General features: G+C 47.7%; 1 protein-coding gene across 4 annotated transcripts in view; it reads right to left on the minus strand.

The window, feature by feature from the left end:
* Positions 1–24,623, minus strand: part of myo7aa (myosin VIIAa) — a 226,564-nt gene that overhangs the window by 157,873 nt on the left and 44,068 nt on the right. The window contains exon 1 of one of the 4 annotated variants that reach the window (XM_085999677.1): positions 3,194–3,675. The exons of the other annotated variants lie outside the window; for them this stretch is intronic. Coding sequence (XP_085855803.1) covers positions 3,194–3,304 — 111 coding nt within the window. The 5' untranslated portion in view covers positions 3,305–3,675. Of the gene's footprint in view, positions 1–3,193; positions 3,676–24,623 lie in introns of those variants that run through there. 4 annotated transcript variants of the gene reach the window in all.

Consider the following 24,623-nt stretch of genomic DNA (forward strand, 5'->3'; position numbering starts at 1 on the left):
GGAGAAATGCATAAAGACACAGCTTATATAGTCAGAGAATCATGTCAGATGTTTACAGGTAACCTTTCCAACTGCCATTTATCGCACCTCGGCAGAGATAATCACAGCAGTCAAAGGTGTGAATGGTGTCCAAACAGGTCAGTCAGGGAAACATTACATCAAAGAACAATGAGGTGGGGTCACAAGGGGTCAAATATTGCAGATGCTGGGGTCTGTATGAAAAACAAAAAAAGACAAAAAACATTTTTTTTTTTTTTTTTTGGCTGGAAATCACAGCAGGTCCAGCCGCATCTGTGTAGAGAGAACAAGCCAATGTCGACTCGAGTCTGGATGACCCTGCATCAGGTGGGGTTACATGGAGCGTGACATGAACCCAAGATCTCGGTTAAGGCCGTCCTCATGGGTGCGGAACTTGGCTATCAGTTTCTGCTCGACGATTTTGCGTTGTCGTGTGTCTCGAAGGCCACCTTGGAGAATGCTTACCCGAAGATCGGAGGCTGAATGTCCTTGACTGCTGAAGTGTTCCCCGACTGGGAGGGAACACTCCTGCCTGGTGATTGTTGCGCGGTGTCCGTTCATCTGTTGTCGCAGTGTCTGCATGGTCTCGCCGATGTACCATGCTCCGGGGCATCCTTTCCTGCAACGTATGAGGTAGACAACGTTGGCCGAGTCACATGCGTATGTACCATGTACCTGGTGGGTGGTGTCCTCACGTGTGATGATGGTATCTGTGTTGATGATCTGGCATGTCTTGCAGAGGTTGCTGTGGCAGGGTTGTGTGGTGTCGTGGTCCTCCTGGAAGCTGGGTAATTTGCTGCGAACGATGGTCTGTTTGAGGTTAGGCGGCTGTTTGAAAGCGAGTAGTGGAGGCGTGGGGATGGCCTTAGCGAGGTGTTCGTCGTCATCGGTGACATGTTGAAGGCTGCGAAGAACATGGCGTAGTTTCTCCGCTCCGGGGAAGTACTGGACGACGAAGGGTACTCTATTGGTTGTGTCCCGTGTTTGTCTTCTGAGGAGGTCTATGCGATTTTTCGCTGTGGCCCGTCGGAACTGTCGATCGACGAGTCGAGCGTCATATCCCGTTCTTACAAGGGCGTCTTTCAGTGTCTGTAGGTGTCCATCGCGTTCCTCCTCGTCTGAGCAGATCCTGTGTATTCGCAGGGCTTGTCCATAGGGGATGGCTTCTTTAACGTGGTTAGGGTGGAAGCTGGAGAAGTGAAGCATCGTAAGGTTGTCCGTGGGCTTGCGGTAGAGTGAAGTGCGGAGGTGTCCGTCTTTGATGGAGATTCGTGTGTCCAGGAATGAGACTGATTCTGAGGAGTAGTCCATGGTGAGTTTGATGGTGGGATGGAACTTGTTGATGTTATCGTGTAGTCTTTTCAGTGATTCTTCGCCGTGGGTCCATAGGAAGAAAATGTCGTCGATGTATCTGGTGTATAGCGTTGGTTGGAGATCCTGTGCAGCGAAGATCCTGTGCAGTTGGAAAGGTTACCTGTAAACATCTGACATGATTCTCTGACTATATAAGCTGTGTCTTTATGCATTTCTCCACTTCACCTGAAGAAGGAACAGCGCTCCAAAAGCTTGTGATTTCAAATAAAGCTGTTGGACTATAACCTAGTGTTGTGTGATTCTTTTTTCAAGAGAAAGAGAGACCCAGCCTGTTCATCCTTTCCCGATAGGTATATCCTCGCATTTTTGGTATCATCCTTGTAAACCTCTCCAGCAAAATACAGAACACGACTGAAGGGGTACAGATAATGTCACTACTAGGTATATTTTGGCAGAATACGGAGGAATGCATCATGTTATACAAGCCACCTACAATAAACAGCTTTAAATGAGTTAGCGCCATGCGGAAAGGGGGAGGGGAGGAGATGGGGGCCGGGCTGGGGAGAAAATGAGGCATTTTCTCAATCTCATTTAAAATGTGGAGAACTTCGGCAAGGTTCGAGAAGCTCTATTTTTCAAATCTACACAAGAGAGCAAGTGAGAAACGTCATGATCTAACACTGGGATATAAGAACATAAGAAATAGGAGTAGGATATTCGACCCCTCGAGCCTGATCATGGCTGATCAGATTTTCACCTCAACTCCACTTTCCTCCCGCTCCTCATAACCCTGGACTCCCCTGTTGCTCAAAAATCTGTCTATCTCAGCCTTGAATATGTTCAATGACCCAGCCTCCACAGCTCTCAGGGTAAAGAATTCCAAAGATTCACAACCCGAAGAAATTCCTCCTCATCTCCGTCTTAAATGGGCGACCCCTTATTCTGAAACTATGCCCCCTAGTTCTAGAATCCCCCACGAGGGGAAACATCCTCTCTGCATCTACCCTGTGAAGCCCCCTCAGAATCATACATGTTTCAATAAGATCACCGCTCATTCTTCTAAACTCCAATGAGTATAGGCCCAACCTGCTCAACCTTTCCTCAGAAGACAACCCCGTCATCTCAGGAATCAACCTAGGGAACCTTCTCTGAACTGCCTCCAATGCAAGTATATCCCTCCTTAAATAAGGAGACCAAAACTGTACGCAGTACTCCAGGTGCGGTCTCACCAACGCCCTGTACGGTTGTAGCAAGACTTCCCAACTTTTATTCTCCATTCCCTTTGCAATAAAGGCCAACATTCCATTTGCCTTCCTAATTACTTGCTGCACCTGCATGCTAACTTTGTGTTTCATGTACGAGGACACCCAGATACATCTGTACCACAGCATCCTGTAGTCTGTCTCCATTTAAATAATATTTTTCTTTTCTATTCTCCCTACCAAAGTGGATAACTTCATATTTTCCCACATTATACTCAATCTGCCAAATTCTTGCCCACTCACTTAACCTATCTATATCCCTTTGCAGACTCCGTGTCCTCTTCACAACTTGCTTTCCCACCTATCTTTGTATCGTCAGCAAATTTGGCTACAGTACACTCGGTCTCTTCATCCAAGTCATTAATATAGGTTGTAAATAGTTGAGGCCCCAGCACAGATCCCTGTGGCACCCCACTAGTTACAGATTGCCATCCTGAAAATGACCCATTTATCCCGACTCTTTGTTTTCTGTTAGTTAGCCAATCCTCTATCCATGCTAATATATTACCCCCAACCCCGTGAGCTCTCATCATCAATGGTCAGTTACCGACAGCGGAGCCAGGCGACCCAGGGACATGGCAAAAATAGTCGGTGCTTACCGAAAGAAGCGTGTGCTGATAGCGGAACACCTGGTTGACATTACGCAGCAGCGCCCATTTCCCTTCGTCCTTTTGATACAAGTCATCGTCGACTCCTCTGCGCGCATACATTTTCAGCAAGACCGGCTTCAAACCCTTGTTGACCAACACATTTGCACAGCGGACCCTCTACCCCTCCGTTACATCCAGTACTTCTCAGAGAGATCCTGGCATCAACAGCAGCAAACTGATAGCGGAAGTGTGGCCAACACGCCTATGGCTTCCAGTAACCTTCGGTCGAGGGAATCCCCTTCCAGAAACAAGGCCGGCTATTTTTTTAAATAAATTGAGCGAGAGAAGTCAAGTGACCTTCAATCCCAATGGAACGCAACAAGAGCGGAAGACGATCTTTCTGTACCCCAGGCCATATTGTGAAATCTTAAATCCACAAGACCACCCCTTGGCCTTTAACAGCAGTCCGAGCCAGATCTCCTCACCGTATCCAGCCAAACTCCAAAGTGACTTGCATTTTTCCCCCCCCAATTTCTTTTCATGTGGCACCTTCTTACGTTGATACTTGCGTTTAAAAAAAACCCAGTTAGTTGGCAGAAAGAGCTTGGTAACTTATAAACCAGACTCGGTCAAGCTGCAACTGGTATTCATTAATCCACTAGACAATGCCACACTGCAAACATTCATGCATTAATGCATGAACGTGATTATAACAACCCCGTGAAACCACTATTAGCATCTGGAGTGGGATGGGGGAGGAAAGGGGAGAAGAGACCTTAAAATATGAGGGAGTGATCCGTTGCTGACTACGAGTGAATCGTGAATGATTTATGGCGTCTTGTACCATACATCTGGTCTTCGGTTCCTCTTTCTTTTAATTTGATGAACAAATTCAGTGCGATTGGTCACGTGATGCCAAAGGCCAACTTGCTCCTTGATTGGCCAGGTGGTGGACCTTTGAGTAATGGCAGTGCTCCAAGAGAGAGATTGCGAGGCAGTTGCTGGGAATTGCGGCCAAGTCACGGAATTTACTGCCCAGCATTAAACTTTAAACATTTTAACTTGATACGGCACAAGTGTAACTCACCCTTCTATGCCGTGACCATGCAGTGCAGTGCAGTGGAGTGGATACACAGCATGCGGTCACAAGTCAAACTTAAATAAAAAGTTACAGCTGCAACTCCCACCCCCCCTCCCCTCCTCCCCCCTCCCCTCCTCCTGTAATTAAACTGATCCAATTCACAGGTTGGCACTAAAAACACACTAGCCATCCATTACAAGGGTATTTTTTCGTGGATGCGACTCAACATGCCTCATTCACGGATTGGTACCTTCAGTTTCTTCCTTTAAGGTGAGTATGTGGGCCGGGGGGGGGGGGGGGGGGGGGTGGTGGAGGGAAGAAGAGCGAGGGTGAGGGTGGGGGTAGGACCAGATCCTAACTCTCACCAAGTCCCCTTCACCCATCACCCGTGTTCGCTGACCGACACCAATGCCGCTCCACCAACGCCGCGATTTAAAAATTCTTATTCTTGTGTTCAATTCATAGTCTCACCTACCCTCCCTCCTCCAGCCCTGCAACCCTCCGAGAACTCAGAGTTCCTCCAACTCTGGCCGCTTGCACCATTTTAAATCACTCCACCATTGGCGGCCGTGCTCTGGAATTCCCTCCCCAAGCCTCTCCACCTCCTTTAAGGCACCGCTTCAAACCTACCCCTTTGACCAAGTGTTTGGTCACCTGTCCTAATATCTCCTTACAAAAGCAAAATACTGCAGATGCTGGAAATCTGAAATAAAAAAAACAGAAAATGCTGGAAACACTCAGCAGGTCAGGCAGCATCTGTGCAGAGAGAAACAGAGTTAACGTTTCAGGTCGATGACCCTTTGTCAGAACTGGAAAAAGTTAGAGATGTAACAGGTTTTTAAGCAAGTGTGGGGGGCCGGGAAAGGGGGGAGGGGAGGAAAGAACAAAAGGGAAGGCCTGTGATAGGATGGAGTCATCTTTTGTTTCTTAACTTGTCCCATTACCATCTCTTTTTGCCTTGCACCATCATCCCTTTTGTCATTTAATCTCTCCTGCCTTCCATCCTCTCACAGGCCTTCCCTTTTGTTCTTTCCTCCCCTCCCCCCTTTCCCGGCCCCTACACTTGCTTAAAAATCTGTTCCATCTCCAACTTTTTCCAGTTCTGACGAAGGGTCATCGACCTGAAACGTTAACTCTGTTTCTCTCTCCACGGATGCTGACTGACTCGCTGAGTATTTCCAGCATTTTCTGTTCATATCTCCTTATGTGGCTCGGTGTCAATTTTTGTCTGATAACCGCTCCGGTGAAGCACCTTGGTTCATTTTACTATGTTAAAGGTGCTATATAAATGCAAGAAGTTGTTGTTGATTGAAGGACTAATTGAGCTTTTTTGATGCTGTTGGTTGATCATCTTTTCTCTAGTTCTCCATGGTTGGCACTTGTGTGTGTCTCATTGTTCTGGAACTTGCCCCATGTCCTGCGGTATAACCAGCACGATTTTCACCCTTCTGGAAGTCTTGGGCTATGTCCTTGGAATGGTTTCTCTTCTCTGAGCAGTCCTGTGCCTAGATTTCTCTACATTTGGCAATGCCAACTGTGCTTGCCAACAGAGCGAGTCCCATCCACAGGGTCACGAGTACAGTCAGCACCCGCAGGAAGGGGAGAAAAGATCCCCGTGCATTATTTGAAGAGCAGGGGGCGTTCTCCCTGGTGTCCTGGCCAACAATTATCCCTCAACCAACATCACTGAAAAAAAATGATCTGGTCATTATCACAGTACTGTTTGTGGGAGCTTGCTGTGCACAAATTGTCTGCACTTCAATGGCTGTAAAGCGCTTTGGGATGTCCCAAGGTTGTGAAAGGCGCTATAGAAATGCAAGTCCTTTCCTATGCGGTAATGGGCATATGCAAAAACTGCGCTAAAATTTATTCTGTCTCAGTACACTCACTCCCACATAATATAATACTAATGAACTCGCAAGGAGTGAGGGCAACTCAACACCAACCTCCCCTGCTGAAAGAGAGAAAAGGACAGCAAAGATGCAGCTTGAACCAAGAAAAGTTCAATAATTTCCTGCGTAGACAGCTGTCTCTGTGATACCAATAATTGAGCTTCTGAATCATTAGCTTTATAGTAGCTCTGAGTAATAGCCGGATGGGCTTCCAATGCTGCAAATTCTCCACAGTGCACCGTGGCTGCAGTGTGTACCATCTACAGGAAACTCTTATCCAGCACCGATGGGACCAGCGTGGTGTCGGTTTATCAAAAAGTCCGGATTACAGAGGTATAGTAAAAGGTACGAGAGCCCCGTACACAGCAACAGATGCAGGCGTCCTTGTTGCAACAGGTGCAGGAACCCCGGTTACACAGCCACAGGTCCAGGAACGGCCACTAATATGAAGTAAAACTTACCTGAACCTACTCCTGAATTTTGCCGGTTAACAGAGATTTCCGGTTATTTAGGTGCCGGTAAATCGAGAGTTTCCTGTACAAGATGCACTGCAGCAACTCGTCAAGGCTTCTTTGGCAGCACCTCCCAAACCCGCGACCTCTACCGCCTAGAAGGACAAGGGCAGCAGGCGCATGGGAACACCATCACCTCCAAGTTCCCCTCCAAGTCACACACTATCCTGACTTGGAAATATAATCGGCCGTTCCTTCGTCACTGGGTCAAAATCCTGGAACTCCCTCCCTAACAGCACTGTGGGAGTACCTTCACCACACGGACTGCAGCGGTTCAAGGCGGCTCACCACCACCTTCTCGAGGGGCAATAAATGTCGGGCTTGCCAGTGACGCCCACATCCAGAGAATGAATATTAAACTCTAAAAGACAGAAAATATACAGAAAAGAGTTCCCAGCATCTGAAGATGCATTCCTAAATGAACCTTCAAAGAGGAGCAGGGGAGTTCACCCTGGTGTCCTGGCCAATATTTGGCCCTCAACCAACAGATGATGATCTGGTCATTAACACATTGCTGTTTGTGGGAGCTTGCTGTGTGAAAATTGGCTGCCGTGTTTCCGACATTACAACAGTGACTACACGTCAAAAAGTGCTTCATTGGCTGTGAAGCTCTTTCGCATGTTCGGAGGTCATGAAAGGTGCTATAGAAATGCAAGTCTATTTTATCTATTTGAAAAGATTCATGGACCTAATTCCCTAGCATCAACAGACTGAGACTGGAGCCAGTTATTGAGGCCATCTGGTTATAGAAGTACACAAGATATTAAAATGTTAGTGATAAGTTAAGTCTGCAACACTACTTTAAGGTTAAGCCAAGACAATGGAACAAAAGGACATGGAATAAAACTGGCAAGAGATTAGTTTAGGACCAGTGTCAGGAAGAAGCACTTCACTCAAACAGCAAACAACACTTGGAATGATCTTCCAGATAGGGTACTGCAGGAAACCGTGGACGAGCTTTCTCCTCCCACACCCGCCGCTGATGGATGATCTGGAAAACGCTACAGGATTAGCAGCGGCCATTGACAGTTCCTGCCCGAGGTATTAAACCCAGGCCCCCCGCATCATCGCAGGTGTAAAAAGATCCCATGCATGGCACTCTCAGGAGGAGGAGCAGGGGGGGGGGAAAAAGAGTTCTCCCTGGTGGCCTGGCCAACATTGTTTTCTGATCATAATGTTGTTTGTGGGAGCTTGCTGTGCAAAAATTGGTTGCCCCGTTTACTACACGACAGTAGTGACCACACTTGAAATGCACTCGGGGACATCCAGAGGTCACAAAAGGGGCTAGATTTGGGACAGAGAAACAAACATACACTCTGTAGATTTCTTCCACTTTGAGGCATTCTGCTCAATCTCTCTTGGTATCAATATCGCCACAGATTAAACATCAGCAGTGTCAATAAAACATGGAGATTTAGATTACCTCCCCCTCGAAAGCAAACAAGGCGCACTCCCATTACACAGTCTGGGCGTTGCCTGAAGTACCAGGCAATGGGTGGGAACGAGACCCATGGGATTTCTCAGACAGCCAATTCAGCAGGTACCATTTCACACTCGTGCCGGAACATAGTTATACTGCCTTACTTTCTTGACTGAGGCAGGCACATGCCCCTGCCAGCATAGCTTCCAATTTAAAAAATGACAATTGATTCCTTTCCAAAACTCAGATGCCCAGGAGAACCCTGAGAGAATTTAACTTCAGAATTATGAAGCTGGGTTCAATAACCAGTTGCGATTATTTTGTTAAAATTCTCTCTCAGGACGTGGGTGTTGTAATGTGCTCAACACACGGACACTGGATGTATTCCTTCAGCCATCAACACGAGGCTTCTTTATTCATTTCCTTTCTCTGTTTACCCTCCGTCGCCTCCTACTGGGGCGGAGGGTAATTATCACCACAGGTGTCACTGGCAAGACCAGCACTTATTGCCCATCCCTAGTTGTCCCGAGAATGTGGTGGTGGAATGGAGTGGCTTGCTCGGCCACTTCAGAAGTTTAGAGTCATTTCAAGGTGTGGGACTGGACTCTCATTTAGGCAAGATTGGGCAAGGATGGCAGGTTTCTCGATAAGGAACAGGCGGAGGCCATGGGAACATCACCACCTCCAAGTCACACACCATCCTGACTTGGAAATATATCGTCCGTTCCTTCATCGTCGCTGGGTCAAAATCCTGGAACTCCCTCCCTCACAGCACTGTGGGAGCACCTTCACCACAGGGACTGCAGCGGTTCAAGGCGGCGGCTCGCCACCACCTTCATGAGGGCAATGATGCCCAGATCCCATGAATGAATAAAAAAAATCAGCCCCTCGAGCCTATTCCACCATTCAAGTACATCATGGTTGATCTGCATCTTAACTCCAACTACCCGCCGTAGTTCTGTAACCCTTGATACTCTTGCCTAACAAAAATTAGCACCTTCATGTCCTGTTTCATGAAGATTAAAGCTTTAAAAAGAACCCAAGAAAGTCCTTAGGGGGAAAAATTAGGTGGCACCCCCTTTGGGCCACTAACTTTGCCGGGGCGTTACATTAAGCGCGGATGTCAGTGGTAGCACCCCAAGCAGAAGGCGGGGCGTACTGGAAGTGTTGCCCCCTCTTCCTGGAGCGCTACCATTGAATATCGCGGTGCTACGTGCAACAGCGCCACACACGTCGGCATGTAGCGCCGCGGTATTACAGGCTTCCCTCCCCCGATTAAAGGGGCAGGGCCTAGCGCAGCGCGCACCCGGGGCCCTGCTGGACCACCGGGGAGCAGGGTGCCGGCCAAAGAGCACGGCACTCAAGAGGAGTGCCAGGCTGACCGATCGCGGCCGGCACCCCCGCATAAAAAAGCAGAAGGGGGCAGGTGCAGGCAGGTGGCCAAGAAAAAAAAGTGGCCGCCCGGCACCTGCCCTTTAATTTGCGCCGCCGCAGCTGCAAAAATGCCCCCGACCCTGTCGGACATAGCGTCCGGCGATAGGACAGGGGGCACGACCAAAGTTTGCGGCGAGGACGTCATCGCCGGAGGCACAGCTCCGCCCGCTACCGCTAACCGCGCGTTGAATTTCACGGCAGGAGTTATCGGCTCCGCGCCCGGACGCTAGGGGCTTTGCGTCCCGTTAGCGCCCCCACGGGGGGCGCAAAATAACCCAATTCCTCCCCCCCCCCCCCCCTTGTACTTTGTGTCTGCGCTATTGTGGTGAATTGCTGATCCTGGAAAGAGTGGATGAAAAATGCCACATTGGTGCATGGGTTGTGCTACCACATAGGGCTCAGGTACCACCAAGAACTATTACATTTCTGGCTCTTCCTTTAATATTTCCTTGTTCGCAGATCGGGGCAGGGGAGAGGGGGAGGCGGAAAAAGTTTTGGAAGTCATTTACAATTAGGAGAAGGAGTTACTAACCATGTCCAGGCTACAATCCCCAACTAGGCCAGAGATAGATCATAGGTTCAAGCCCCACTCCAGAGACTTGAACCCGTAATCCAGGCGGTGCAGTGCTGAGTGAGTGCTGCACTGTCTGAGGTGCCGTCTTCCGGATGAGATGTTAAAACAAATGCCCTGTTCCCGTTCACCCTTTCTGGTGGGCATAAAAGATCCCATTATTTCGAAGGAAGAGCACTGGAGTTCTCCCCAGTACCCTGGGCCAATATTTATCCTCGACCAACATCTGGTCATCACACTGCCGTTTGTGGGAGCCTGCTGTGCGCAAATTGGCGGTCGCTTTTTCCTACATTACAACAGTGACTACACTTCAAAAAAGTTCATTTGGCCGTAAAGTAATTTGGGACGTCCCAAGGTTGTGACAGGCGCTGTAGAAATGCAAGTTCGTTCTTTCTTCCTTTTGAAGGATCCAGACTGCACAGAGAAGATCTCCTTAGGATCAGAGTACACAGGGACCAGAATGGCATCAGGTGCAGAGCAGCAAGATCCCATTGCTCTGCACTTAACGTTGATTATCTGTGACTGCTGATGGCCGAGGGCAATTAAGCAGGACTGATGGGCTGACCCGTGCTGGGGCGGGGGGGGGGAGGGTGGTGAGGAAGCACTATGGACGGGCGAGCGTTTAAATATTGCCGGGGTCAGTCGGCGGGTGAAACACCTCAATTTAATGCTTTTTTTCCCCCCCCCCCCATGCGCTGAAGCGGATTCTTTGAGGTAATAATTTTATCCGACATCTCGTGTAAACGAGGATGTCACCCGATATCTTTTTTTTTGCATCAAATCACCAGGTAGTGCTATTAACAAGAGACTGAACGACTCATAAAGGGAAACCATCAGACTGTGGAAACTACCTCTTCGATATAGACACACAGACAGAGGTACAATATTACCTCAAAGAAGCTGCTTCTACAAGCAGACCATCAAATGGAAATTAAACCCATAAATTAAAATGAGAGTCACTGGTAGCTACCTCACTAATGACACGGCCACACACACACGATACAATATTAAATTCTCAGATGCCCCTTTAATATTCTTCTCAGCACCGTGTTAATTCAGCAGCACTGTTTAATCACCTTACGCCCCAGATAGTCATTGATAATAAACCACCTGTCTGCCGAGCGGCAGCAGACTGTAAAAGGCAAGTCCCACGATTCCCATCATTTTAGGAAAACAAAATCCCCTAGCTCTGGGTCAGAAGATATCCTGTTTGATCTTTCAATCTATATGCTAATGTGCCAAGGTTGACCTCAAAGCTTTAAGGCCGACCTGTCGCGCATCACAAGCCCACGTCACCAGAACAAGACATGAGAAATTTATTAGCTTAACTCTGTCTGATTCCCACTGCCTCCCTCCCCTCAACCGTACTAGTATATCGATGATTCACTGCAATAAGATACAGTACAAATTAAACCATAAAACTTGTATCTGTTATGGGTCAGGGGCTGGGTGCTGGAGGATTTGTGGAAAGGGCTCCCTGTGAATGAGCTAAATCCAGGGTCGCCAGCCCTCCAGGAATTGAAGATTAATCACCGGGACACCGCCGCACCCCCTTAAACATTCACTCCCTCCACCACCGGCGCACCATGGCTGCAGTGTGTACCATCCACAAGATGCACTGCAGCAACTCGCCAAGGCTTCTTCGGCAGCACCTCCCAAACCCGCGACCTCTTCTACCTAGAAGGACAAGGGCAGCAGGCGCATGGGAACACCACCACCTCCAAGTTCCCCTCCAAGTCAGACACCATCCTGACTTGGAAACATATCGGCCAATCCTTCATCGTCGTTGGGTCAAAATCCTGGAACTCCCTCCCTAACAGCACTGTGGGCGCACCTTCACCACACGGACTGCAGCGGTTCAAGGCGGTGGCTCACCACCACCTTCTCAAGGGGCGACTAGGGATGGGCAATAAATGCTGGGCTTGCCAGCAACAGCCACATCCCAAGAACAGAAGAATTAGGAGCAGGAGATGGCCATATGGCCCCTCGAGCCTGCTCCACCATTCAATATCATAGAAACATAGAAGGTAGGAGCAGGAATAGGCCATTCGGCCCCTCGAGCCTGCTCCGCCATTCAATAAGATCATGGCTGATCATTGACCTCAACTCCACTTTCCCGCCTGATCTCCATATCCCTTGATTCCAATAAACTATCGATCTCAACCTTGATAATAGTCAAAGACTCAGTTGAACTAGGTGGGAAGCGCAGCAGGTGGCGTATTCAGAAGAATGGTCTTCCTCAGGGAAGCGTGCTTGCACCGTTGCTGTACAACATCTACATGAATGACCAACCTATAGATGGTGTCACACGCCGTTTTATATATGCTGATGACTTGTGTCACTGCCCAAAGCACTGATTTTAACACCGTGGAGAAAATGCTCTGAGGCCTTGGAGGGACTAAAATCCTGCTATGAAGAAAACCACCTTCGCGCAAACCCATCAAAGACTCAAGTTTGTGCATTCCACCTCAGAAACCATGAAGCCAAACGCCAGTTGAAAGTAACCTGGTGTGGAGCAACACTGACGCATTGCGAGCACCCTATCTACTTAGTCACCCTTGACCGATGCCTCACCTTCAAGAACCACACCGAGAAGACAAAGGCAAAAGTGAGCGCACGAAACAACATCCTGAATAAGCTCACTAACACAAGATGGGGAGCAAGCCCGAGAACATTGCGAACCAGTGCACTTGTTCTTTGCTATTCCACTGCCGAATACGCCTGCCCTGCATGGGAAAGGTCTACTCATGCCAAGAAGATGGATGCCGTTCTGAATGGAAGCTGCCAATTTATCACAGGTTGCTTAAAACCAACAAACACCAACAGCCTATATATCCTGGCAGGTATCACTCCCCCTGATATAAGAACGGTAGCCAGCAAGAAAGAGCGACTCCGTCAAACATCACGAGGGGCACCCTCTGCATTGTCATACACCTACACCCAGCCGCCTAAAGTCAAGGAAGAGCTTCATGAACAGTGTTGTTCCATTACAATCAACCTCATCTGAAGCCCGCATCGCCTTATGGAAAGACCGGCTCGCCAGTCTTGAACAACCCCCAGCGATGGAAATTTTACCTGATGAAAGCCTTCCCCCAGGAGCTAATTGTAACTGGGCAATCTGGAAGTGCCTTAACAGACTTAGGACCAGTGTAGGTTGCTCAAAGGTGTCACTAAGCAAATGGGGATATTCAACCAGCCCGACAACTTGTGAATGTGGAACTGAGGCACAGACTATGCAACATCTCCTGCAATGCCCATCGTTAGAGGAACCCTGCACTGTTGCAGATCTTGCCGAATCCAACAACAAGGCGCAAAAATGTGTCCAGTTCTGGCTGGGCTATGTATAGACTGTCCGTGGACACGATAAGAAGCATTCACAGCCCTCTGGGGCAGAGAATTCCAAAGATTCACAACCGTCTGAGTGAAGAAATTCTTCCTCATCTCAGTCTTAAATGGCCGACCCCTTATCCTGAGACTATGCCCCCTAGTTCTAGACACTCCAGCCAGGGGAAGCAACCTCTCGGCATCTACCCTGTCAATCCCCTTCAGAATCTTGTATGTTTCAATGAGATCACCTCTCATTCTTCTAAACTCCAGAGAGTATCGGCCCATTCTACACAATCTCTCATCATAGGACAACCCTCTCATCCCAGGAATCAATCTAGTGAACTTTCGTTGCACCGCCTCCAAGGCAAGTATATCCTTCCTCGGAGAAGGAGGCCAAAACTGTGCACAGTACTCCAAGAACAATTTTTTTTAAAACCTAGGGAGAAAAATCAATGTCACTAAAACAAGAGAGTGTATTTTCCCTGAACACTTTCGTTTATTTTATAAAATTAGAGATGGGGGGGAAAAAGGCTGTTTGACTGGGGGTGGGGGCAGTTGGAGGAGAGGTCATGTGATGGAACCTCCAGGGATATGTCCAACCAAGGTTGGCAGCCCAAGAGGCGCCCTCTCCGACAGTGTCCACATACAACATTCCACAGTGCAGTACCCATATTTGTGAACCTCAAGATACTCTGACTGGTTTAGGACCCTACACGCCAACTGTAGCGCTGCTCGGACACATGGAAAAGTCTCAAGGCCAAAACTAAATGGACACAGAGCAAAAAGGAGAGGGGCGGGGTGGAAAACAAAAGGATTAAGGTGGCTTTTGAAAGTATTGTAGAGGGGGGGGGGGGGGGGGGCGGAAAAACAGTAACGGAAAAGTAATAGTATGTTCAGTCTGACCATTTTCCCTTCCCTCTCACTTGTAGGCCTCCAATCACCTACTGCCTCCGGTGGGTTTCCTCACATCTCAGGGGCAGCAGAGTTAAACAGGAAGCCATAAAACAGTTTTCTTCAACTGAAGGCCAAGTAATCACTGGCCTCAGCAAGGAAGGTTCAGAGAACAGAAATAATAATAAGAGGGAGCAAAGGAAGCGAAGGGAGCGAAGGAAGGGGAGGGAGAGAGAAAAAATTATAATTGCAAGGAAAGAAAAAAAGGTCCATCATTGTTACATAGTTATGTTGGGACTACACTGTACAAGTGTACTAACACTCAAATCAAGTGTAGCAGCACTACGATGCTGAGAAAGTAGAGCGCAGGCGCCGCACAGGGCACTTGGAAAGATCACCCCGCACCATGCGGCAGGCAGCCATTACAACACAAATAAAGCAGTAGTTATAATTACAAACTACCGAGTCCAGAGTCATCTTTACAAAGCACTAAAAGCGCTAGAAGACATAACATGGTGGCAGCAGTATAAGTGAGTAAAACTTACGCAAATAAAAACGATATCAGATTGAAGAAAGAAATTTAAAAGTAAACTCTGCAGCGTTGTAACCACGAATCGTACAGGCAGCTAAAATGGTGGCGTCCAATGCACTGACCGCGAATATGCTCCCCATCATGAACTGGGAAGCCGACGATATTGTGGAAGCTTTCCGGAAATTTAAGCAAAAATGCGAGCTTACATTTAAGAGTTTCCTGAAAGGCTCCTCCGACGAGGAAAAAGTCAGCTACATTCTACTGTGGGCGGGAGAAAAAGGCTTAGATCTCTAACAGCTGGAGTTTATCCGAAGAGGATAAAACGAACCCTACGGAGATTTATGAAAAGTTCAGTAACCATCTCGAGCCTAAATCAAACCACCGCATACACAGGTATAAATTCCAAAGCTTAAGACAGGAACCTGGTGAAACGGCTGACAATTTCCTGACGAGATTAAAAAATGAAGCCAGCAAATGCAAGTTTACGGAACTAGAAGAAAGGCTGGTAGACCAATTAATATGGGGATCAGCACATACAGAAGTGCAAAAAGAACTAATAGGAAAAGAAAAGCTCGGAATATCAGAAGCCATAGATACAGCGAGGGCTCACGAAGCCACAAAACAACAGATTAAAACGCTGAATACTCATACGGCTGACGTGCGGACAACTCCCGAACTGGATCACAGAGTAGATGCAGTGCGCGAAAAGCACAGCACACAAAAACAAGTATATGACAGCAGGAAGAAAATGGTAGAAAATACAAAACAACTCTACCAGCAAAAGGTATATCCTCCCCAGGACCAAGAGGACGTTCGGCAGAAGCTGATGGAAACACAAGCTACAGGGAGCACTCACTATAACAAGCATGCAAAACCACTACCGGAGCTGCTAAATGGGCAATCAGTGCATATACAAGATCCGTTGTTGAGAACATGGAGTCCAGCCAAGGTTATTGGAAAAGCAGATACTCCAAGATCATATTTGGTAGAGACAGAACCTGGAAACCAATACAGGATCCATATCAGACCCTCACCTGAAGCGGTCAAACAACGGACAACATTAACAGCAGTCAGGGTACCAGACACGGAAAACAATATAACGCCAGAAACAAACACCTCAAATACAACAACTGCAAACATGCACTCTCCAGAGCCAAACACGACAGCACCGGCAACAAGAACACACCAAAACACCGCAGAAAGGAATAGTTACAGCCAAGTCCACAAGATGGAGGAGTAACATACAACCACCTGAGCGGTATCGCAAATAATTATAAAGACAATTATAATTCGCACAGAACAGTAAAACAACATGGACAAATATCTGTATATAAATTGAGCAAAGAAAGCTCACGTTCTGTATTTTGTTAATGTTATTCAACTGGAAACATTGTAAAATAGAAAACTGATGTAATTAGTTTTGTTGGGAAAGAGGGATGTTATAGTTATTTTGGGACTACATTGTACAAGTGTACTAACACTCAAATCAAAATGTAGCAGCACTACGATGCTGGGAAAGTAGTGCGCAGGCACCACACAGGACTTTGAAAATATCACCCCACACCATTCGGCAGGCAGCCATTACAACACAAATAAAACAGTAGTTATAATTACAAACTACCGAGTCCAGAGTTGTCTTTACAAAGCACTACGAGCGCTAGAAGACATAACAATCACTAAACCTACCCATTGTCTGCCCTGCACTGTGGGTGGGCCTGAAGGATTCACCAGCTCACGTGAATAACCTCGAGGAAATGTGACCTGAGGCAACCAGTGTTAGAGAGAGCTCGAATAGAGGTTGCTTATTGGTGGAACGCTGCAAACACACCCAGAAGAATGGAAACTATTAATGAAAAAAGAAAGAAAGAAAGAAAGAAAGAAAGAAAGGCCGCACTGCCTTATCAGAGGGGAGCCTTTAATTCATACTTCGATTGGTAAGGAATTGTCACATTTATATAAAGTTCTGGTTAGACCCCACTTAGAGTAACTGGGTTCAGTTCTGGGCCCCGCACCTCAGGAAGGATATATTGGCCTTGGAGGGGGAGCAGCGCCGATTCACCAGAATGATACCGGGGCTAAAAGGGTTAAATTATGAGGCCAGGTTGCAGTTACTAGGCTTCTATTCCCTTGAGTGTAGAAGATTAAGGGGGTGATCTAATCAAGGTGTTTAAGATGACCAAAGGATTTGATAGGGTAGAAAGAGAGAAGTGATTTAAGAACATAAGAAATAGGAGCAGGAGTCGGCCATTCGAACCTGCTCCGCCATTCAATGAGATCATGGCTGATCTTCTGCCTCAACTCCATTCACCGGCCCTATCGCCATATCCCTTGATGCCCTTACTAGTCAGAAATCTATCAACTTCTGTCTTGAATATACCCAATGACTGAGCCTCCACAGCCCTCTGGGGTAGAGAATTCCAAAGATTCACCACCCTCTGTGTGAAGAAATTTCTTCTCATCTCAGTCTTGAATGGCCTACCCTTTATCCTGAGGCTGTGGCCCCTGGTTCTAGACTCCCCAGCCAAGGGAAACATTCTCCCAGCATCCACCCTATCAAGCCCTGTAATAATTGTGTATGCTTCAATGAGATCCTCTCTCATTCTTCTGAATTCAAGAGAATACAGGCCTAGTTTACTCAATCTCTTCTCATACGACAGTCCCGCCATCCCAGGAATCAATCTCGTGAACCTTTGTTGTGCTCCCTCTGGTGGGGCGGTTGGGGAGTCCAGAGTGTTGTGTATGTACCTTTACCTTTAAGAGAAGAACTGATTTTATACTGCAGTACCGGCAGTGACCACCCCTGTATATAAAGCCATAGCAGGCTTCTGTACTTTCAGTTTAAGCTTACCTTCTGTTCAGTAAATACCTGTTATTATTGTTCTCCTGCAGTCCGTGTATTATTGATACGCGGACACTACACTGGAAACGAGCAGGTTCAAACTCACCTGCAGTACTGCATCACCTCACGGGGATCTTTCCCTGAAAAGAAGCTTCTTGGAGGTCGATGTCAGAGCAACGGGCGTCGGCCGCGGGCAACCGCCCAAGGATCCATCGGAGTTCGGAGAATTGCAGGGGAGGCTGTGGAGAGATGGGCTTGGCTCCCCAGTCAAGGTGTTCCAGCAAATCGTGCTGGTAGCAGGTAGTGCGCTGACCTTTCCGGACTGCGGCGGGCTCAAGCGGCTCTGCAAAAGGGGCCGTGCAGCGTCGTCGGGAGGAAAAGAGAGAGGGTGGAGCGCACAGGGCGCGGTTGGTGATCAAGAACCGGGCAGCGTAGAGAAAATAAAACGAGGGGAAGGAAAAGTGAGACGCGCCGAAGCCACGGGTCGCTGCCATTACCCTGTAGAACGCTAGGAGCAGCGTGGCAGCAAGGGGAAGAAGGAAAAGCGCGGGAGGCGCCATTTTAAACCACCCAAGATGCCGAAGAGTGGCAGTATCACTGCTTTCGACAATGAGGTAGAAGACTGGACCACGTATGTGGAAAGAATTGAAGTGTACTGCAAGGCAAATGAGGTGGCCGATGGAAAGAAGGCGTCGGTATTATTAAATTTGATGGGCGCGAGAATGTATGGCCTATTGCGGAATTTAATTACCCCAGCTAAACCAATGGAGAAAAGTTTTGAAGAGATTGTTAATATCTTACAGGAACACCTAAGCCGCTGCTGATAGCAGAAAGATTCAAGTTCCATAAAAGAAACCAGCACAAAGATGAGAGCAATGCTGATTATCTTACGGAACTACGCAAGTTATCAAAGCACTGCCAGTTCGGAGCAGGGCTGGCAGACACCTTACGGGATAAGTTTGTCTGCGGGCTCCAGAGTGAAGGAACCCAGAAACGACTCCTTTCGGAAAAGGACCCGACGCTAGAACAGGCTTTCAGCGTGGCAGTATCCTACGAAGCAGCAGCACGGGGAGCTGCGGAAATACAACAGAAACCACAAGAATACAACGCTAACGAAATGGCATATGGAGCAGAAAAGTGCTATCGCTGCGGCAGAACAACCCATGATCAGAAGGACTGCTGGTTTAAGAACAAAGTATGCAGGCAATGTGGGAAAATGGGACACATAGCAAGAGTCTGCAGGTCGGGAAAGAAAACCAACACTAAAAGAACTAAGGAAAAGTACAAGAAAGTAAAAAAAAAATGACAGTAGTTCGGAAGATAAAGAGTGATAATGACTCCGGGAGCAGGAGACTAAGTTGTCTGAAGTTACACAACGTCATCGCAAAGGAGGCTCACCGAACCATTTGGGTCACCCTCATGATAGCAGGGTCCCAAGTAAAGATGGAATTGGACACAGGATCAGCCCTAACAGTCATGAATCGACAAGACGATGAGCGGCTATTCTCACACATACCCTTGAAGGACACGTCCATTGTATTGAAGACATACACCGGGCAAAAAGTCTACCCCAGAGGAAAAATAAGGGTGCCAGTTAAATACAACGGCAAGGAAACACAGAAACTGTATCTATATATACTACAAGATGGAGGACCACCATTATTGGGACGTGAATGGATCCGAAAAATACAATTGGATTGGCATTCCATTCAGGCGCTGTGACTGACAAAAAGGATGACGACATCACACCTGGACGACTGTCAAAAATTCTAACTGACGCAAAAGGTGTGTTCCAACAAGGACTTGGGACTCTAAAAGGAGTAATGGCAATGACAAAAATCGAAGATAACGCAAACCCAAATTTTTTTTTTTTTTTTTTTTATATAAAGGCCAGACCGGTACCGTACGCGATCCGCCCAGCCATTGAAGCAGAGCTGGAGAGTCTGGAGCGTTCGGGTGTGCTGTCCAAGGTGGACTGGAGCGAGTGGGCCACACCCATCGTTCCTGTAATGAAGAAATCATTGAGCAGCACGCCTGGGGAGCCAAAGAAGGTTCGCATCTGTGGGGACTTCAAGGTAACTGTGAACCCAGTCGTGCACACAGTACAATATCCACTTCCACGGATAGAAGACATTTTCGCCTCACTATCTGGAGGGAAACGCTTTACGAAGATTGATCTGGCCCAAGCGTATCTACAAATGGAGGTGGAAGAAGCATCTAGGAAATACCTCACGATAAACACTCACAAAGGTCTTTGCCAGTACAACCGGCTGGTATTCGGGGTAGCATCAGCCCCGGCTATTTGGCAGAGGGCGATGGAACATGTCCTGCAAGGGATCCCGGGGACCCAGTGTTATTTGGACGACATCCTGGTTACGGGCGAAAATGACAGTGAGCACCTTGCCAACCTGGAGCAGGTGCTCACTAGATTACAAGAATATGGGCTACGAGCCAACCGCCCCAAATGAGAGTTCTTCAGGAGACAAATCTCGTATTGTGGCCACATGATTGATGAGGAAGGGTTGCATAAGTCCCCAGACAAGATTGAGGCAGTAGTCAAGGCTCCAGCACCGGAAAATGTGTCGCAACTGAGGTCATTTCTCGGGTTGGTGAACTACTACCATAAGTTCTTGCCGAATTTATCTACAATTCTGCACCCACTGAACGCCCTGCTGCAAACTGGAGTAACATGGAAATGGAGTGATAAGGGTAAGCGTGCCTTTCAGAAATGTAAATGCCTAATCACTTCAAAAGAAGTATTGGCCCACTACAATCCAACACTACTGATTCGGTTGGCATGTGATGCGTCTCCCTACGGCATTGGAGCGGTGCTGTCACACAAATTCCTTCATGGTTCAGAGAGGCCAATAGCTTTTGCGTCGTGCTCGTTAACCTCAGCTGAGTGTAACTACGCCCAGATTGACAGGGAGGCCCTCAGCCTGGTGTTGGGGGTGAAGAAGTTCAATCACTATCTGCACGGGCAGAAATTCACCCTACTGACTGATCATCAGCCTATGGTCTCCATTTTTAACCCAAAGAAGGGCGTTCCGGTGATGACGGCGCAACGACTGCAAAGATGGTCACTTTTTCTAGGGGCACATCAGTACGACAGAGTATAAGGGTACAAAACAGCATGGAAACGCTGATGGGCTGTCGCGCCTACCGTTGCCTACGGTGGAGGAAGCACCTGCAGTGGACCCTGTTGAGATATTCCATTCGACCAGAGTCGAATGTCTACCTGTTACAAACTCAAGTATAGAGAAGGAAACCCAAAATGACCCGACACTCTCTCGGGTCTATGATTTGACGGTGAAGGGATGGCCAGCACATGGCGACTCACTGTTGCCAGCATTCTCGCCAAGGAGAGAACAGCTGTCAGTGTGCCGGGGGACCTTGATGTGTGGATCCCGAGTGGTAATTCCACCCAAGTTGAGAGACAGAGTGCTCAATGAGCTTCATGAGGGTCATCTGGGAGGGATAAAAATGAAGAGCCTAGCCAGGGCGTTTGTGTGGTGGCCAGGAATCGATAAAGAAATCGAGAATATGACCAAGAGATGCACAGGATGCCAGAAGGTCCAAAACGCTCCACCACAGGCCCCGCTACACCCATGGGAGTGGCCCTCATCTCCATGGCAACGGGTACACATTGATTTTGCTGGTCCATTTATGGACTCAAATGTTTTTAATCGCTGTGGATGCCCCTTCGAAATGGCCAGAGGTCATCAAAATGTCCTCCACCACCACGGAGAAAACTATTGCAGTCCTACGGACCATCTTCGCCAGGAATGGCTTGCCAGAACAGATTTGCTCCGACAATGGACCACAGTTTATGTCCGAGGATTTCCGGAGGTTTCTGAGGAATAATGGGGTGAAACATTACACATCTGCCCCATATCATCCAGCCACAAATTGATTGGCTGAGAGGTTTGTTCAGACCTTTAAAAAGGCAATAAAGGCAATGTATAACGACGACATACCACTACAACACAAGGTGGATAATTTCTTGTTTGCTTACCGGAATGCGACACATGCAGTCACCAACCAAGCTCCAGCCATAATGTTCTTCAACCGAAGGCTAAGATGTCACCTGGATTTGCTCAAACCAAACATAAGACGAGGTGTTGAGGATAAGCAATTCCAGCACATCAATGAGAAGCCAACCAGGAGCTTCAAGATAGGGCAACCAGTCTTGGCCCGCGACTACCGAACAGAAAAATGGCAGCCAGGAACGATATGCACACAGCAGGGACCACTAATGTACACAGTGGACGTTGGAGAGAGCATCGTGAGACGCCATGCTGACCAGATTCTAGAGTCACAGGAACAAGCCAAACCCATACCACGAGCATGTGCACCTGGTAATGAACCTGAAGTACAGATTGCGTCTACCTCAGAATCAGTGGTATTGGAAGCTGACGAACCAACCAATGATAATGAGCCAGAATCGACTCCGCCGCAAGAACAGGATACTCGAGAAAGGCGCTATCCAGTCAGGATCAGGAAGCCTCCTCGAAGACTGAACTTATAAATGATTATTTCAGTTGATGTATATAGTAGAGAAAATTGTTATTGTAATTAATTATTTAGTTGTTAAATGAATGTTATGTACTGTTTATCTAAAAAGGGGAGGAATTGTTGTGTATGTACCTTTAAGAGAAAACTGATTTTATACTGCAGTACCGGCAGTGACCACACCTGTATATAAAGCCATAGCAGGCTTCTGTACTTCCAGTTTAAGCTTACCCTCTTCAGTAAATACCGGTTATTATTGTTCTCCTGCAATCCGTGTATTATTGATACGCGGACACTACACAGAGCAAGGGGGCATAACCTTAAAACCCACTGGAGTTTAGAATAATGAGAGGGGCTTTTATTGAAACGTAAGATTCTGAAGGGGCTCGACAGGGTAGATGCTGTGAGGATGTTTCCCCTCGTGGGGGAATCTAGAACTAGGGGGCATAGTTTCAGAATAAGGGGAAACCCTTTTAAATCGGAAATGAGGGGGAATTTCTTCTCTCAGAGGGTCGTGAATCTTTGGAATTCTCTTCCCCAGAGAGCTGTGGAGGCGGAGTCATTGAATATATTTAAATTTGGAGACAGATTTTGAACAATAATCAGCCATGATCTCATTGAATGGCAGAGCAGGCTCAAGGGGCCGAATGACCTACTCCTACATCTTATGTTATGTTAAAATTAGAGCCAGGCCGTTCAGGGGTGATGTCAGGAAGCACTTCTTGACAAAGGGTAGTGGAAATCTGGAACACTCTTGCCCCCCACCACAAAAGTTGTTGAGGTTGGAAATTTAAAGTCGGAGATGATGGGCCTCCTCCTGTTCCGATATATTCAACAGTATCACATCCTGGAATATCAGCACTGGCTGTACTTACAGGATCGTTTGAGGAGAAACATTTATCAAATATCAAAGAAAATAATCGCATTTAAGAACATCTTCTCCAGATATTCTGGGACGACACATGCAATAGCGGCCCACCTCCCGTACTCCCCCCCCCCCCCCCCCCCACCCCCTGGGGCCTACCCAAGTCTCGCTACCCCACCTGGCTCAAGGATATCCCAAGCCCCGCACCGCTCCTCACGCTGCCTGACCGACTCCCAGCGAAAATTTTTTTTTTTTTTTTTTTTTTTTTTTTTAAATCGTCGGAAGAGTTACCAGCGAGGCAGAGCACACGACTCGATCCCACGTCAACATCACCGCCGCGCTGCCTCCATCCGCAGCACCAGCCGCCACTCTGCACAGTCCACTGGTTGCCATGGCTGCCGAATAATACCGACTCTTTTGTAGTCGTCTACGCCATCCTCAGTCAGGACAGTGACCGAAACCTCGGACATTTGGACTCGGAACCCCCTCCAGCACCACCCCCGCCACAAGATCTCTGCCGAGCAGTGACACAGATACTTCTCCGAGAGAGACAGACAGAGACACAGAGAGAGAGAGAGAGAGAGAGAGAGTGAGAGACTACTGAGAGGAGAGAGAGAGACACACAGAGATACTTCTCCAAGAGAGAGACAGAGAGAGAGAGAGAGAGACAGACTTTTCTCAGAGAGAGAGAGAGAGAGATACTTCTGAGAGAGACACACACACACACAGATACTTCTCCGAGAGAGACAGACAGAGACACAGAGAGAGAGACACAGAGAGAGAGAGAGAGAGAGAGATACTTCTGAGAGAGAGACACACACACACAGATACTTCTCCGAGAGAGACAGACAGAGACACAGAGAGAGAGAGAGAGAGAGAGAGAGAGAGAGAGAGAGAGAGAGAGAGAGAGAGAAAGAGAGAGACTTTTCTCAGAGAGAGAGAGAGATACTTCTGAGAGAGAGAGACACACACACACACAAATACTTCTCGGAGAGGAAAAAGGTACTTCTCAGAGAGAGGAAAAAGGATTAACAAAACCGAGACTATCACAAGTACTAGGCTAAGCCAAGACCAAGGAACTATCTGACGTGACTCAGTTTTGCCCCAACTTTCAGCTCATTAAGAATCAAAGTCCTGCCAACGAGTGTGTGCACACAAACAAAGAGTTGCCAAAATCAATTTAGAGCCGGAGGAGCTGATAAAAACTTTACTCTCCGACGTGGTCAAGCAGCCACTGAGAGAGGAACACATACCAGAGAGAAGCAGCAATGCGTAGGCTCCGAGGATTAGACACAAAGCATTAGCAACTTAACAGAGGACAGACAATGAGCAACACCACACACTTTAAAGCGACATTGCACTGGTCCGAAATTCAATAAACTGGGATTTTGTTTTTTATAAATTGGATTCTGGGTCAAAAGAAAATTACGTCAGGATAATTAAAAGGAGCAGACACTATATCCTGCAAACAACACAGACAACGGGTCATTGCGCCTTGCTTCAACACATAGATCGGTATAATTTGCCCATCCCCCACTGTGCTCGCTGACCTACATTGGCTCC

Source organism: Somniosus microcephalus, chromosome 10 (genome assembly GCF_052327205.1).
Source record: "Somniosus microcephalus isolate GS21.2 chromosome 10, FLI_Smic_1.0, whole genome shotgun sequence".
NCBI lineage: Eukaryota > Metazoa > Chordata > Chondrichthyes > Squaliformes > Somniosidae > Somniosus > Somniosus microcephalus.